Consider the following 12795-nt stretch of genomic DNA (forward strand, 5'->3'; position numbering starts at 1 on the left):
TCCGGACGCGCAGGCTCAACGGCCATGGCTCACGGGCCCAGCCGCTCCGCGGCATGTGGGATCTTCCCGGACCGGGGCACGAACCCGTGTCCCCTGCATCGGCAGGCGGACTCTCAACCACTACGCCACCAGGGAAACCCCAGCACTATGAATTTTTTAAAAAGAAAGGAGAAAATCTCATACCATGGTATGTCTTCATGAAAAGTACAGAAAAACTGGAGATAAATAGGTGATCCTTAAATGGTTCTGAGGGAATAAACTGGGTCTAATGTAAAGAATAGGAAGTAAGGCTCCCAACATCTTAAGCAACACTGGAATCTAGAAGACAAAGAGGAAACACCTTTGAAATTTGGAGAGGAAATTCTTTAAACTAAGAGTCTTATATATAGCCAATCTATTATCAGAGTTAAAGCTAGAATAAAAAATTTTTACTATGTAAGACTCAGAAGTTTCTCTCCCATTCACGCTTACTAGGAAGCTACCAAAGGAGATATTCCAGCAAAACAAAGAAGTAAGCCAAGAAGGCAAGGGATCCAGGAAAGAAGGGTTCCGATATGGGAAAAAGTCCCAGAATGACAGCAAAGAAGAGACCCCTGACAACCACTGGGCCTAGAGAGCAATCTGTCCAACCTGGAACAAGAGGATGGAGAGCTCTTGCACTGAGGTCCCAGGGGCCTAGAAACGGACCTATGTGTTTGAGTATATAGAAAATACTATTGTTAGACATTTAAAAAGCAATGTTAAAACACTTGGAAGAAATTAATGAGTGGCTCACAGAAAACAAGGTAAATGAAAAATCAGTCAATTCTTAACTTCAGGGCAAAACTGAAGGTTGTACAGAAAGGAGGCATGGTTGGCTCAATGGTGAGCAATATTTTGTGATCAAAATATTTTAAACCTTGACAATTAGTTAAACCAAAAATTGATATAATGGTGAAATGGTAGGAGGAAAAAAGGAGTAAGAATTAAGTCCTCATTTGTCATGGCAGGGAAGTTAATAGATGTCAAAAAGATATATCTCGAAATAGCATTATAACCATATTATTTACAAATAACAATACTAAAGGAAAAACAGCTAGAGGAGTTGGGGATGGTCACTCCTGGGAAGTTGGGGTTAAGCATAGAGATGGGTGAGGAACGGCTGCCTTTTTATCATTATAGTGTTATCTAAATTAAAGAAGATACACAGGGATTAAAATTAATTCAAAAGACATAGCCACGATGGGTAAATTTTTAAAAGTTGATTTTCTGATGTGTTGGAAATGGTAATAGAAGGGGACTAGGAGGCCTGTTTTCCGGTCCTGCACTGTCACTAACTCACTCTGCGGGCAAATCACCTCCCTCTCCTGGCTCAGCTCCCTCAGCTGTAAAATGTGTTGTCAGCTGCACTAGGAGATCTGTAAAACCCCTTCTCAGCACCAACATTCTATAATTTGCGACTTTTCAAAGCATCAGGCCAGTAACCAAGGGTTATGTTTGGCTTTGTGTTTTAAAAAAAAAAAAGTTACAAGTACAAAAATTTAAGTCAGATGGTGTTTGCAAGTCCACGTACTGGCCTCACCCAGAAGCTTACCCTCTGAGGAAAGTGGACTCAAGCTAGCATTGCCAGAAATAGCAAAATTGAACTAAGTTAAATGTAAAAATTTTAAAAGAGCACATCCAGTTAAATTTGAATTTCGGATAAACAACAAATAATTTTTTTTTGGGGGGGGGGGTTTATTTGCGGTATGCGGGCCTCTCACCGTTATTGTCTCTCCCGCCGCGGAGCACAGGCTCCGGACGCACAGGCCCAGCGGCCATGGCCCACGGGCCCAGCCGCTCCGCGGCACGCGGGATCCCCCCAGACCGGGGCACGAACCCGCGTCCCCTGCATCGGCAGGCGGACTCCCAACCACTGCGCCACCAGGGAAGCCCCAAATAATTTTTAGTGTAAGTAAAGAACCAATATTTGTTGTTTATCCGAAATTCATACTTAACTGGGCTTTGGAGTACCTTCCTCTTGCGCTGTTAGGTGCCAGTCATGTGACCGGTTACTCTGGCGAGAGCTGAGTGGGCAAGGGCTTGGCCGGCAGATAGGCTGGAACCAGCAGCCCATGAGGAAGCCCGGCGCAAGAACTCTGCCCAGTAAGGGCTCTTTAATACTGAGAGCGGTGTCTCACAAACCAATCCGATTCTTTCTCTTTCAGCATTTTAAATGTGAGCCCTGCTTCAAGGGTCGGTAAGAATTGACAAAAGTGTGGGGCGAGGGAACCCAGTGCAGAAGGGAAACTGACTCAAAAATGCTGTTTACGAGTCAGTCTTTTCATCAAGTAGACTGACAATTCCTCCAGTGCAGGAACGGTGCCTAATTCACTCTTGGGTGCCCAGTACGATGGCTGCCAAAGTACGGGCTGAATGAATGTGTGAACAGTAGGCAGCCCTGCCCTCTCGCCACTTATCATCTGTTACATGAGACCGATTTGTAGCAAGGCTAGGCAGGTGAATGGCGAAAAGGTGGGGGAGAGCTGTTATCTGCTGTGATTACTGACCATTTACTCTCATCCAGACCTTCTGCCAAGTGCTTCATGTGCATCCTCTCATTTAAGCCTCCCAGTGGCCCTGTGAAGTGGTTATTACCCTCCTGTTACAGATGAGAAAAACTCAGAGAGGCCGAGGAACTTGCTTAAGGCCGCAGCTACTTCTAGGGGGCCAAGGTTAGAATCCAAGTCTGCTTGGCTCCAAAGCCAGTGTTTTCTCCATGGACTCTGCTGTCCATGGGCTAGACAGGAGAATACGGATGAAATGGTGCTTTGAAGATTGTAAAGCAACTGTGAAGTCTGTACTACCTGCTATAACCCCAACTCCTGCTGTGTTTCAGGAAATCAGTTACTTCCAGTTTCCCGGAGAGCTCTTGATGAGGATGTTGAAGATGCTGATCCTACCGCTGGTGGTCTCCAGGTGAGGGGCGGGTGTTTGGCTGGGAGGTCTGGGGTGGGGTTGCAGGAAGAGGATTCTGTACGGATTCTGTAGGCGCCTCCTCCTGCTGTGGACAGCTGGACGGCAGGCTCTGGGTGGTGTGACTCTGGGGGCTTCATGGGGCGTAGACTGTGGCACAGGCGCTGGAGTCTGGGTCATTCAGTGACACCAGTTGTTTCAGTCCCATTCAGTGGACATTTGAGTGACTTGAGTAAGTGATTTGGAGTCCTGGGACGTGACCTGACTCCAGGGTAGCTCGGGGCCAGGGAGTTCACACACTGTTCCCAGGGAGAGGCTCTTTGTGGTGATTGCAGCAAGACATGGGGGAAAAGATGACCTTGGAGATGATCACGAGATGATATCCTGGCTCAACTCTGTGCTGTACTGGCTGTGGAATCTTGGACAGGTCAGACTTCTCTGAGCCTCCGTTTCCTCATCTGTAAAATGATAATAGTAACACCTACTCCAAAAGGTTGCTGCGAGGACTGTAGGAGGCTATCTATTTGCTAAACGTTCAGGGCTGATCACAGGGTATGAGGGCAGACAGGTGGGAGATGAAGTTGGAGGATGGGTTCTTGCTTGATCATGAAAGACCTTGAATGCCAGGCTAAAGAATTCAGTCTTGGGGCTTCCCTGGTGGCGCAGTGGTTGGGAGTCCGCCTGCCGATGCAGAGGACATGGGTTTGTGCCCCGGTCTGGGAGGATCCAACGTGCCGCGGAGCGGCTGGGCCCGTGAGCCATGGCCGCTGGGCCTGCGCGTCCGGAGCCTGTGCTCCACCGCGGGAGAGGCCGCGGCAGTGAGAGGCCCACGTACCGCAAAAAAAAAAAAAAAAAAGAATTCAGTCTTTACCCACTAGGGTGGGGCCACAGCAAATCCTTGGAGGTCACCTGGTCTCTACCACTGGTGTGCTGGTGACCTTGGACAAGCCCCTGGTCCTCTCCAGGTCTCAGATTTTCCAGATGTGTAATGAGTTGGCGGCTCCAGATGGTGTCTAAGAGCCCTTTGCTCTGAGACGGTGGGTTTGGAATCCTCACTTCCCAGGACTTGCGCGCAGGGAGGGAAGTGGACAAGCCTCTGAGTCCTGGGGGATGTACTGGGCTCTGTCCCCTGGGACAGGGTCGTCAGCCTTCTCAGCCTCCCTGCTGAGAACCCTAACCCTTTCCCTCTAGGGTGGTGGAGATAATGGTCCCCCCGCCCGGGAGGCCAGGTAATGGTGCTTTCTGCTGCCCCCAGGAGGCCTTGTTAAGCTCAGTTCGGCTTTGTGCAGGCAGCAGTTGGGTCTCTCAGGACTCAGCCTTCAAGTCTCTGCTGAAAGGCCACCTCCCTCCAGAAGCTTTCCCTGACTCCTCAACCCGCTTCCGTGGTTGTCTCCTCTTCATGCTTCTTTTGAGTCATTCACTGAGTCAGGGAATCTGTCAAGGTCACTGGTAGGCTCCATATTGCTAGACCCAAAGGACACTCCGAGTTCTTGTTCTGCGTGACCTGTCCACAGCAGTTGATACAGCAGTTGGTCACTCCTTCCCTCTTGAAACACTCCTCCCTATGCCCTTACACTCTCTGGCTTTGTCTGCTCCCTGCCCCCCCGAGCCGAGTTTCTCTCTCTCTACTCAACCTCTGAACGTTGTAGTTTCTCAGGCCTTTTCTCATCTGTCCTCACGGCTTTAACATACCACCTACAAGTCCAGCCCTTCCAAATATAGATCTCCCTCCCCAACCTCCCCTCTGAGTGCCACTCAAACTACCTACCTGACATTGCCACTTGATGTCTCACGAGGATTTCAGCTTAGCGTAACCAACTTGAGATTTTACCCGCAAACCAGTTCCTTCTCCTGTGTCCTGCTGGTCAGTAAGCGGCAGTTCCACCTACCCAGTTATTCAAGCCTCCGTATTTATTCTCTTCCCCCACCCCCAGCTCTTCCAGCAGCGACTCCAGCTGATTCTTCCCCCCAACTACAGCCCAGCATCACCCCTACCACAGGGCAGACTCCACAGTGACCTCACTGGTCTCCCGGCTCTGGTTTTTGTTCCCCTCCCATCTGTTCTCCACCTGGTGGCCAGAGTGATCTTGTGAAAAGCCAAGCGGGCCATGCCATTCATTCACCTAAAACCCTTCAGTGGCTCCCGTGGCATTTAGAATAAACCCCTGCATCCTTAACATAACCTTGGCGGCCCTGCAGGATCCTCCCTGCCTGTGCCCCACCTCATGTCATGCCTCATTCACTCCAGTCCCCAGACCTCTTAGTTTCCTAAGCAGACCAAACCCTTCCTCCGTCTCAGGGTCTCCACACATGCTGTCCCTTCTGCCTGGAGCACGCTTCCTCAATGCTTTACACGTCTTTCCCTTCCTCTTCCTTTAGATCTCAACTTCCATGTCACCTCCTTAGAAAGGCCCTCCCAACTTGTGCCCCTTCACCACCACCTTCGCTCTCCCCCAGCATGCCCATTTCCTTTTCCTGCACAGCACTCATTTTGTACTGTTATTCTATATGGATTCAAGTGTTAACCTGTTTATCTTCCACTGGACTGTAAACTCTGTGAAGGCAGATACAATACTCTGTTAAGGTTCCACTCTGGCCTTCACACGAAATGCCTGGCTCATCATAGGTGCTTATTAATACTTGCCAAGTGGATTAATGAATTCAGCAATCATGCACTGTGCTTTCTGGTACACGGCCCTGCCCTGGGAGACTGATGAGAAAATAAATAATTACATGGCAGCCAAGTAAGCGTATCGATGCAGGAAGCACAGGACTTTTTTTGTTGTTTCCCTTTTTCCCAGTTGTATTGCAATATTGTTAGGCAGCTTGACCATCCTTTATTGTGTTTTTGTTTATTTATTTATTTATTTTTTGCTGCATTGGGTCTTTGTTGCTGCGCGTGGGCTTTCTCTAATTGCGACGAGCGGGGGCTACTCTTCATTGCGGTGCGTGGGCTTCTCATTGCCGTGGCTTCTGTTGCGGAGCACAGGCTCTAGGTGCGTGGGCTTCAGTAGTTGTGGCTTGCAGGCTCTAGAGCGCAAGGCTTGGTAGTTGTAGTGCACGGGCTTAGTTGCTCCACGGCATGTGGGATCTTCCCGGCCCAGGGCTCAAACACATGTCCCCTGCATTGGCAGGCGGATTCTTAACCACCGCACTGCCAGGGAAGTCCCAATCGTCCTTTATTGTTGACCTTACTTACGGCCAGGGCATTGCCTCTTACTCAGAACTGAAATGCCTCCAAGGCAGAGGCCCTTGAGTAGACCCTGGAGTCAGACAGACCTGGGTTCCTATCCTGGCCCTGCCATTTCCTTGCTGTGTGACCTTGGGCACGTTATTTAACTTAAAATCCTGAAGTCAGAGTCAAAGGCCTGGGTCCCAGACCTGCTTCTCCCCAAATCACGTGATCTTGGGGCAAGCACCCTCACCTTGAGTCTCAGTTTACCCAGGTTACCCAGTGACTTTGGGCCCATCCAGCTCTCTGGGTCCTGGCTCTCAAAGATTTGGTCTCTCACCACCAGACTCAAGTGCTTTCTCTTGGCTGGAAACGAAATGTGGTATTAACTTGAGAAAAGCCAGTGTGTGCTCATATGTTTCATTTGTTTATTATACAATTTCGGCTGGTTCAAAGCAGCCATGTCACTGAAAAATGGAAGTGCTTTAAAACTTTCCTACTAAGGGAGAATTAAACCTTCTTGGGGGAAATGACACATTTCTGAGCTCCAAACTGCACCATCCCTGAGCTCTCATTCCTTTAGCTTCAACTGGTCTATAATCCATCCATCCATCTGTTCGTCCGTCCATCCATCTATCCATCCATCCATCCATCGCTCACGGTCACCTGATCTCTTGCTCCTGGCCAGCCCAGGGTGGGGCATCCGTATCCTCAAGGAGCAACCACTCTGGTGTGGCGGTTGTCACTCCGGACAGAGCAGAGTCACCAAAGCTACTCTGGAAATTCAGACGTCAGGTCTCATGCCGGGCCTACTGAACCAGAACTGCCAAAGGGCCCAAACAGGTTTAAAAGCTCCACAAGTGTTCTAAGGGTTTGAAAAGAAACCCTGATGTCTTGGGATCAGGGCTTCTGGCTGGATACCTGAAGAGCCTGGCATGAGCACTGCTGCTTTTCGGTCCCCAGGGCCCCCAAGCTGTACCCCCCACCAGGAGACAGAGGTTTCCTGCAGTATAAATTGCTCCAGGGCAGTGGGAGGATACACATCAAGGCACATTTGCTTCAGTTCCAATAACCTGCAAGCCTGGGTCCCAAAGCCTGGCACCCATGACTCTGGGTGCTCCCACCTCTTCCAGTAGAACCTGCCACCCTTCCCTATGCCAAGCCTCTGGCATCAGGCTGGTCACCTCATTAGCCTCTAAGCGTGCCACATACCACCTCTGTTCATGCTGCTCCCCTCCCATGAACGCCCTTTTCTCTTAATTAGCTAAGTCCCCCTCTGTGTTCAAGACCTAGATCAAGTTTCTTCCGTGAAATCCTCCCAGCCCTTCCTTTACTGGTAACTAGTGATGATGACCTGTCTCCATGCCTGATGCTGCTTTTAACCCTGGATGGACACAGTGTTGTTAGTTAAATGAATTCACACTCACAGCTGGCACACCACATTATGGGGTACAGACACCATTTTTTGCACAGTAGTGACATAGAAATAAATTAGCATTCTTATCTGGACTAGCCACTCATGCTGCTGAACAAGAAATGGCCCAGCCAATGGGCAGAACCAGTCGCCATGACCCCTCTCTGGAGAAGAGCCATGTGCACTGCTGTGTTTTTATGTGAGTTACTGGGAGGGGGTCAGTTCACTTCCCCCTTGTCGTTCACACTAACCTCTTCCTGGTGGTCAGCGTAACAGATTTTTGCAGGAGACGGAAATCTAATAGACAAGCAAAGAGAGAGGATGAGATGTAAAGAAGTATGGGAGGTAATGGTGGGGTTGATGCGAGGGGAGAGAAGACCTGTGCCTGCCTTGGAGGGTCTCACCATCGGCAGGGAGACAGCCACAGAGCCACTTTGTTCCAGAGAACGGAGCCCCAGGGGGAGGGAGGTGGGGCTTGTGGCCTGGGTTAGAGCCCAACTCAGTCATTCTTCCCACAATCTGACATCTTCCAGCTCGTGGGCCTCTTTTCTCTAGAATCCACTCCAAACCAGCCCCCAGCCTGACCGCCTCCTCAGACAGGCACACGCAGTCCAGCGGAGGGCCACCTATCCTTGGCCAGTCGTGGCTTTGTAAGGCACAATGAAGGGAGTGAGCAGGCAGCAGAGGTTCCAGGGGAAGAACAGGGTCTCGAGTCACTCACCAGATGTGTGAACTTGACCAAGTCTCTTAGCATCTGAGCCTCAGTGACCTTGTCTGTAAAATGGGAAGAACACCTCCGTCCCTCGCAGGGTTATTCTGAGAATGAAATAAGATAATGCACTTGAAGCACCCAGCATAGCTCCTGATACATCACCAGTCTTCTCCAAGGCCCAGATGAGATGTTTCCTGAAAACCTCTACCTGTGTTCCTTCTCTCAGCAGGCAGCCCCTTGGGGTGACCTCTTCCTTCCTCGTGCTCCTTTAGCACCTGCAGCTTGTCACCTCCTCTAGAAAGTCTCCCTTGACTCAGGTATGCTCGGGTGCTCCCTCAACATTGATACAGGTACAGTGCATGTAGCACTCCTCCATCTGAGTCCTGCACATCTGTGTTCACGGCGGCCTTTGCAGGGGCATAGACCACATGTCTCCATACTGCACATTGTCACCTTGCCCAGAACCATTCCCCATGCCATGATCGTTGAAGCCTCCTCATTTTCCATGAATTCCTAGTTCTTACTGCCTCTTGATTTTCTCTGCCCTCACATTCCTACAAGCAGTCATGAGGCACAGCCTTTGCCAGTTTCCCATTCAAGTATATTTCCCTTGCTTCAAGCAGTTCCTAAATTTTGCAACTTCACCAACAGTTGGGAGCAAGATCACAGGTGAGGATCACATCTAGAAGTGTAAGCCCTTCAGCCGTCTCTTGGTTCTTTCTTTCTCTGTCTGTATATTAGCTATCTATTGCTGTGTAACAAATTACCACAGACTTAGTGACTTAACACCATTTACTATCTACCAATTTCCATGGGTCAGAAGCCCAGGCATGGCTTAGTTGGATCCTCTGCTCAGAGTCTCACAAGGCTGCAATCAAAGTGTCATCTGGGCTGTGTTCTCATCTGAAGGCTCAGCCAGGGAAGAATCCACTTCCAAGCCCATTCAGGTTCTTGGCAGAAATTATTTCCTTGTTTAAAGGCTATCAACTGGAGTCCACCCTCGGGTCCTAGAGGCTACCTGTAGTTCCCTGCCTTCTGACCATCTCCAAAGGCAGTTCCCAACATGGCTCTTTGCTTTGTCAAGGCCAGGAGGAGGATCGTCTCTCTCCAGTCTTCTAAGGCAAAGTCTTATATAACATAATCATGGGAGTAATATCCATCACCTTTGCCATATTCTATTAGAAGCAAGTCACAGATCTCACCCACACAGCGAGGGGGATTACAGAAAGGCATGGATCACTGGGGGTCACCTTAGGGTGTGTCCACCTCTTTTCTCTCTCCGCACCTTCCTTCTCTCTACCCTTCTTCCAAGACCAGCCAAAAACAGTGCCTTCCTTGTCTTTATAAGTCACCTCCACTCATGCCCTGTTCCTGGAGTGGGGTTAGGAGGACGCGTTGCTCAGCTTCTGGTCCAAGTGGCTCATCAAGGAATTTCTTCTGAACCCCCTTACCATAAAAAGAATCCTGAAGAATTTGAATTCACTGCTTTCTCAGGAACATCAAGGGTCTGGTACATAGTAAGTGACTAAGAGCTGCTTATTAAATAAATAAAGAGCAGTGGAGGGCTTCCCTGGTGGCGCAGTGGTTGGGAGTCCACCTGCTGATGCAGGGGACATGGGTTCGTGCCCTGGTCCCACATGCCGTGGAGCGGCTGGGCCCGTGAGCCATGGCCGCTGAGCCTGCGCGTCCGGAGCCTGTGCTCCACAACGGGAGAGGCCACAACGGTGAGAGGCCCACGTACCGCAAAAAAAAAAAAAAAAAGAGCAGTGGAAGGAAAGTTGAGGCAGAATTCAGGGAAGTTTTATGACCTTCATTTGAAATGACCCCTGGAGGATGATTAGGAGTTATCTTTTTAAAAAGGTTGGTACTTTAAAAAGTTATGTAAGCAAATTACAAACATTGTGGATAACAACAACAAAAATCCCGTCATTCCACAGCCTTAATGCTGCCACTGTTCTTCCTGTAAATGTTTGTTCTTGTCATTCTTAAGTGAATTCACTAGGCCCAGCGTGTGGTCCTTGGCTGACTGGTTCAGAAGCTCAACCTCATCTGAGTCCCTGAGCTGGTCAGGGCTGTCCTCTGATGCTGACAAGAGGCAACCAAATAAACGAAATGCCAATTGATTCATCCACAGAGATAAATACAGTTGCCGAGGAGGACGGATGCACACAGCCTCTGGCCAGAGAATTTCCCCCTATAGGCTCATCACTTGGGGACCCTGCTGGTTAAATCTGTTTGCTGGCAGGACAATTTAATTATTTAATGGTACAACCAGTAGGAGTCCAGGTTTGCCATTTTCAGTTAGTTTCTGGGGCCCAAGGTGGTGGAGTTCCATCGTATGTGCATTTAAATTTAGTGAATTCAATTACATATGCTATGAAAAAGAGAGGAAATCATTTAAAGGAGACAAGTGGCTTCCCCCATTTGAAGAGCTATGTCCAGGGTGAGTGTACCATGGGAGCGCTGGGTCTACCTCACTCTAAGCCAGTCTCAGTTCCCAAGTGCCTTTCAGAGTGAGCATCTCCCCACATCGTTATTGTGATTCTAGGCCATGAAGAGAGGGTGGTTTGGTTTCCTTTTTACATCATGGCTGCTAAGTGTATGCTGACTGCTTCAGCTGGTGTTCACCTTAAGAAAGAGCAACCCATTCCAAAACTGTCTTGAATGAAACCTGTCTTGAATGAAATTATATACCTCCTGAACTTAACGAACAACTTAAGGGATCTTCAAGGGCAAATTTAATTATGAGTGGTTTTTGCTTTATATACTGACTTGAGAACTGAATGTGCCGAATATGGTTCTTCTTCTCCTCCTCCTTCTTCCTCTTCAAGAGGAAGCCCAGTGTCTTCCTCTTGAGGCCTGCATCCATTGGCCAAGGTCAGCTTATAAGTAGGTAAAGAGAGAACTGGAACATCTGATCTCGCCACTAGCCCTGTTGCTCTGGTTCCTTCCATATGGTGTCACTGTTGAACACAGGTCTTGCATGGTTTGGTTCAAGCCTGAACATGGCCCCTTGCAGTGACACGTCCCTGCTCAAGCCACAGGGATGCTCTGCTCTGGCCCCTAGATCATACCAAAGAGCTCAACTCTTGCTTCTCAAAGCAACCTCAGTCATGCCCTGAGCTTAGCTCCCTGGGGTTGATCCCTGAGTCCATTTTCCATCCTGATGGGTTAGCCCTGGAGTCCTTTAGTGCTGACAGACCTTGATCATGGGCACTCTAGTATACCCTGATTCTAACTTCAAATTGCAAGGAGCATGGGTTGGGGGTCTTAGTCTCTTTTTTCTCGGACGGCTCCTGAGCCTCTCATGCAAATTGGTGCCCCTTTCCATCACTCTACAGATCTTAAGGTCTCAAGGAGGGGTACTTCCATCAAACCGCAAATCTCTCCCTTTCCCTGGACAACGTGCGCCTTCTTGCCTTGCATTCGCCATTTGAAAAATTCTTCTAAAAACAAAATCAACTGTAAGGAGACTTGCTGACTCTACCTTTGAACACAAAAGCCTCAGACAAAATTTAGAAAACTCTGCCTCATGTTCCGTTGGCATAGGAACTAGTAGTCTGATGATTAGGACCTGCCACGGCATTGTCGTGTCCTTGAACTAGGGCCCCCTCTCCCATGGGTGGTACTTGAACGGTGCTGAGTACTTTGCCACTCTCCACTCTCTTCTCTCTGCTCCACTGATGACTGATTCCATGCTAATTACACCTTCTTTCATTAGAAAGTCAAGACTTTGGAGCCTTCCTTTCCCATTTTCTCCCTGTAACGCCACTTGTTGCTACTCTGATCCCTTTTGCTTTTAATTTATGGTTTAACCCAAAGAATACTGGCAACTTTCTGTTCTTTTAAGTTCTTGGAGGAAACCTTACTGTTACTTCTGCAAAAGTATGTCTATCTGCTTTTTTCTTTTTTTCATTCAACATGATATAAAAATGCCCATGCCACACCCTCACCTCTGTAATCACATATGACTGTTCCACTCAGAGGCTGGAGCAGGGTTTGCAAAGCCCTTTTCCTTTTACTAGACACTCAGGATGCTGCTGGATACCCTGCTGGGGCATCACTATGCCCCAGGGTTCTAGATGTACCTCAGCCTCTGTTATTTATCACACTCTTCACCTCGGCCATAGAATGGACACAACGCCATCTGCAGATTTACAAAGAAATTCCCAGCAGGTGCTGTGTGTGTTGGGGCCAGGGGGCGTTTTTTCCCCACTGAGGCTGGAGTTTGCTTCTCACGTTGGGAAGTCAACTGAACCTTGTTTTCACACATCTCCAGGCAAGAGCAATGCAAGGAACCAGGGGTGGGTCGACCAGCATCTGAATCCAGCTGGGGCCTCCAAGTCTCCACTTGCTTTCTGCCAAACCCTCCTCTCCCCTCATTCTTCAATTTCTTAGACCAGGCATCATTCAAGCAAAACTGAATCCATGTGTTTGTGATTCACTGATGCTGAACATGGCAGAATGTTTTGTAAGCTCTACATCGCAGCAGAGAGATCCAAGGGCATGTGTGGGTTAGTATGTGAATGTGTGGTGTGGGTCCTTACATATGGGTATGTTGTG

At 48.9% G+C, this 12795-nt stretch overlaps 1 protein-coding gene across 1 annotated transcript in view; it reads left to right on the top strand.

The window, feature by feature from the left end:
- SLC1A7 (solute carrier family 1 member 7) overlaps nt 1–12795 on the top strand; it is a 47375-nt gene that overhangs the window by 3936 nt on the left and 30644 nt on the right. The window contains exon 2 of the mRNA XM_073802659.1: nt 2858–2937. Within this exon, the coding sequence (XP_073658760.1) occupies nt 2858–2937 (80 nt within the window). The remainder of the gene's footprint in view (nt 1–2857; nt 2938–12795) is intronic.

This window comes from Tursiops truncatus, chromosome 1 (genome assembly GCF_011762595.2).
Source record: "Tursiops truncatus isolate mTurTru1 chromosome 1, mTurTru1.mat.Y, whole genome shotgun sequence".
Taxonomy (NCBI): domain Eukaryota; kingdom Metazoa; phylum Chordata; class Mammalia; order Artiodactyla; family Delphinidae; genus Tursiops; species Tursiops truncatus.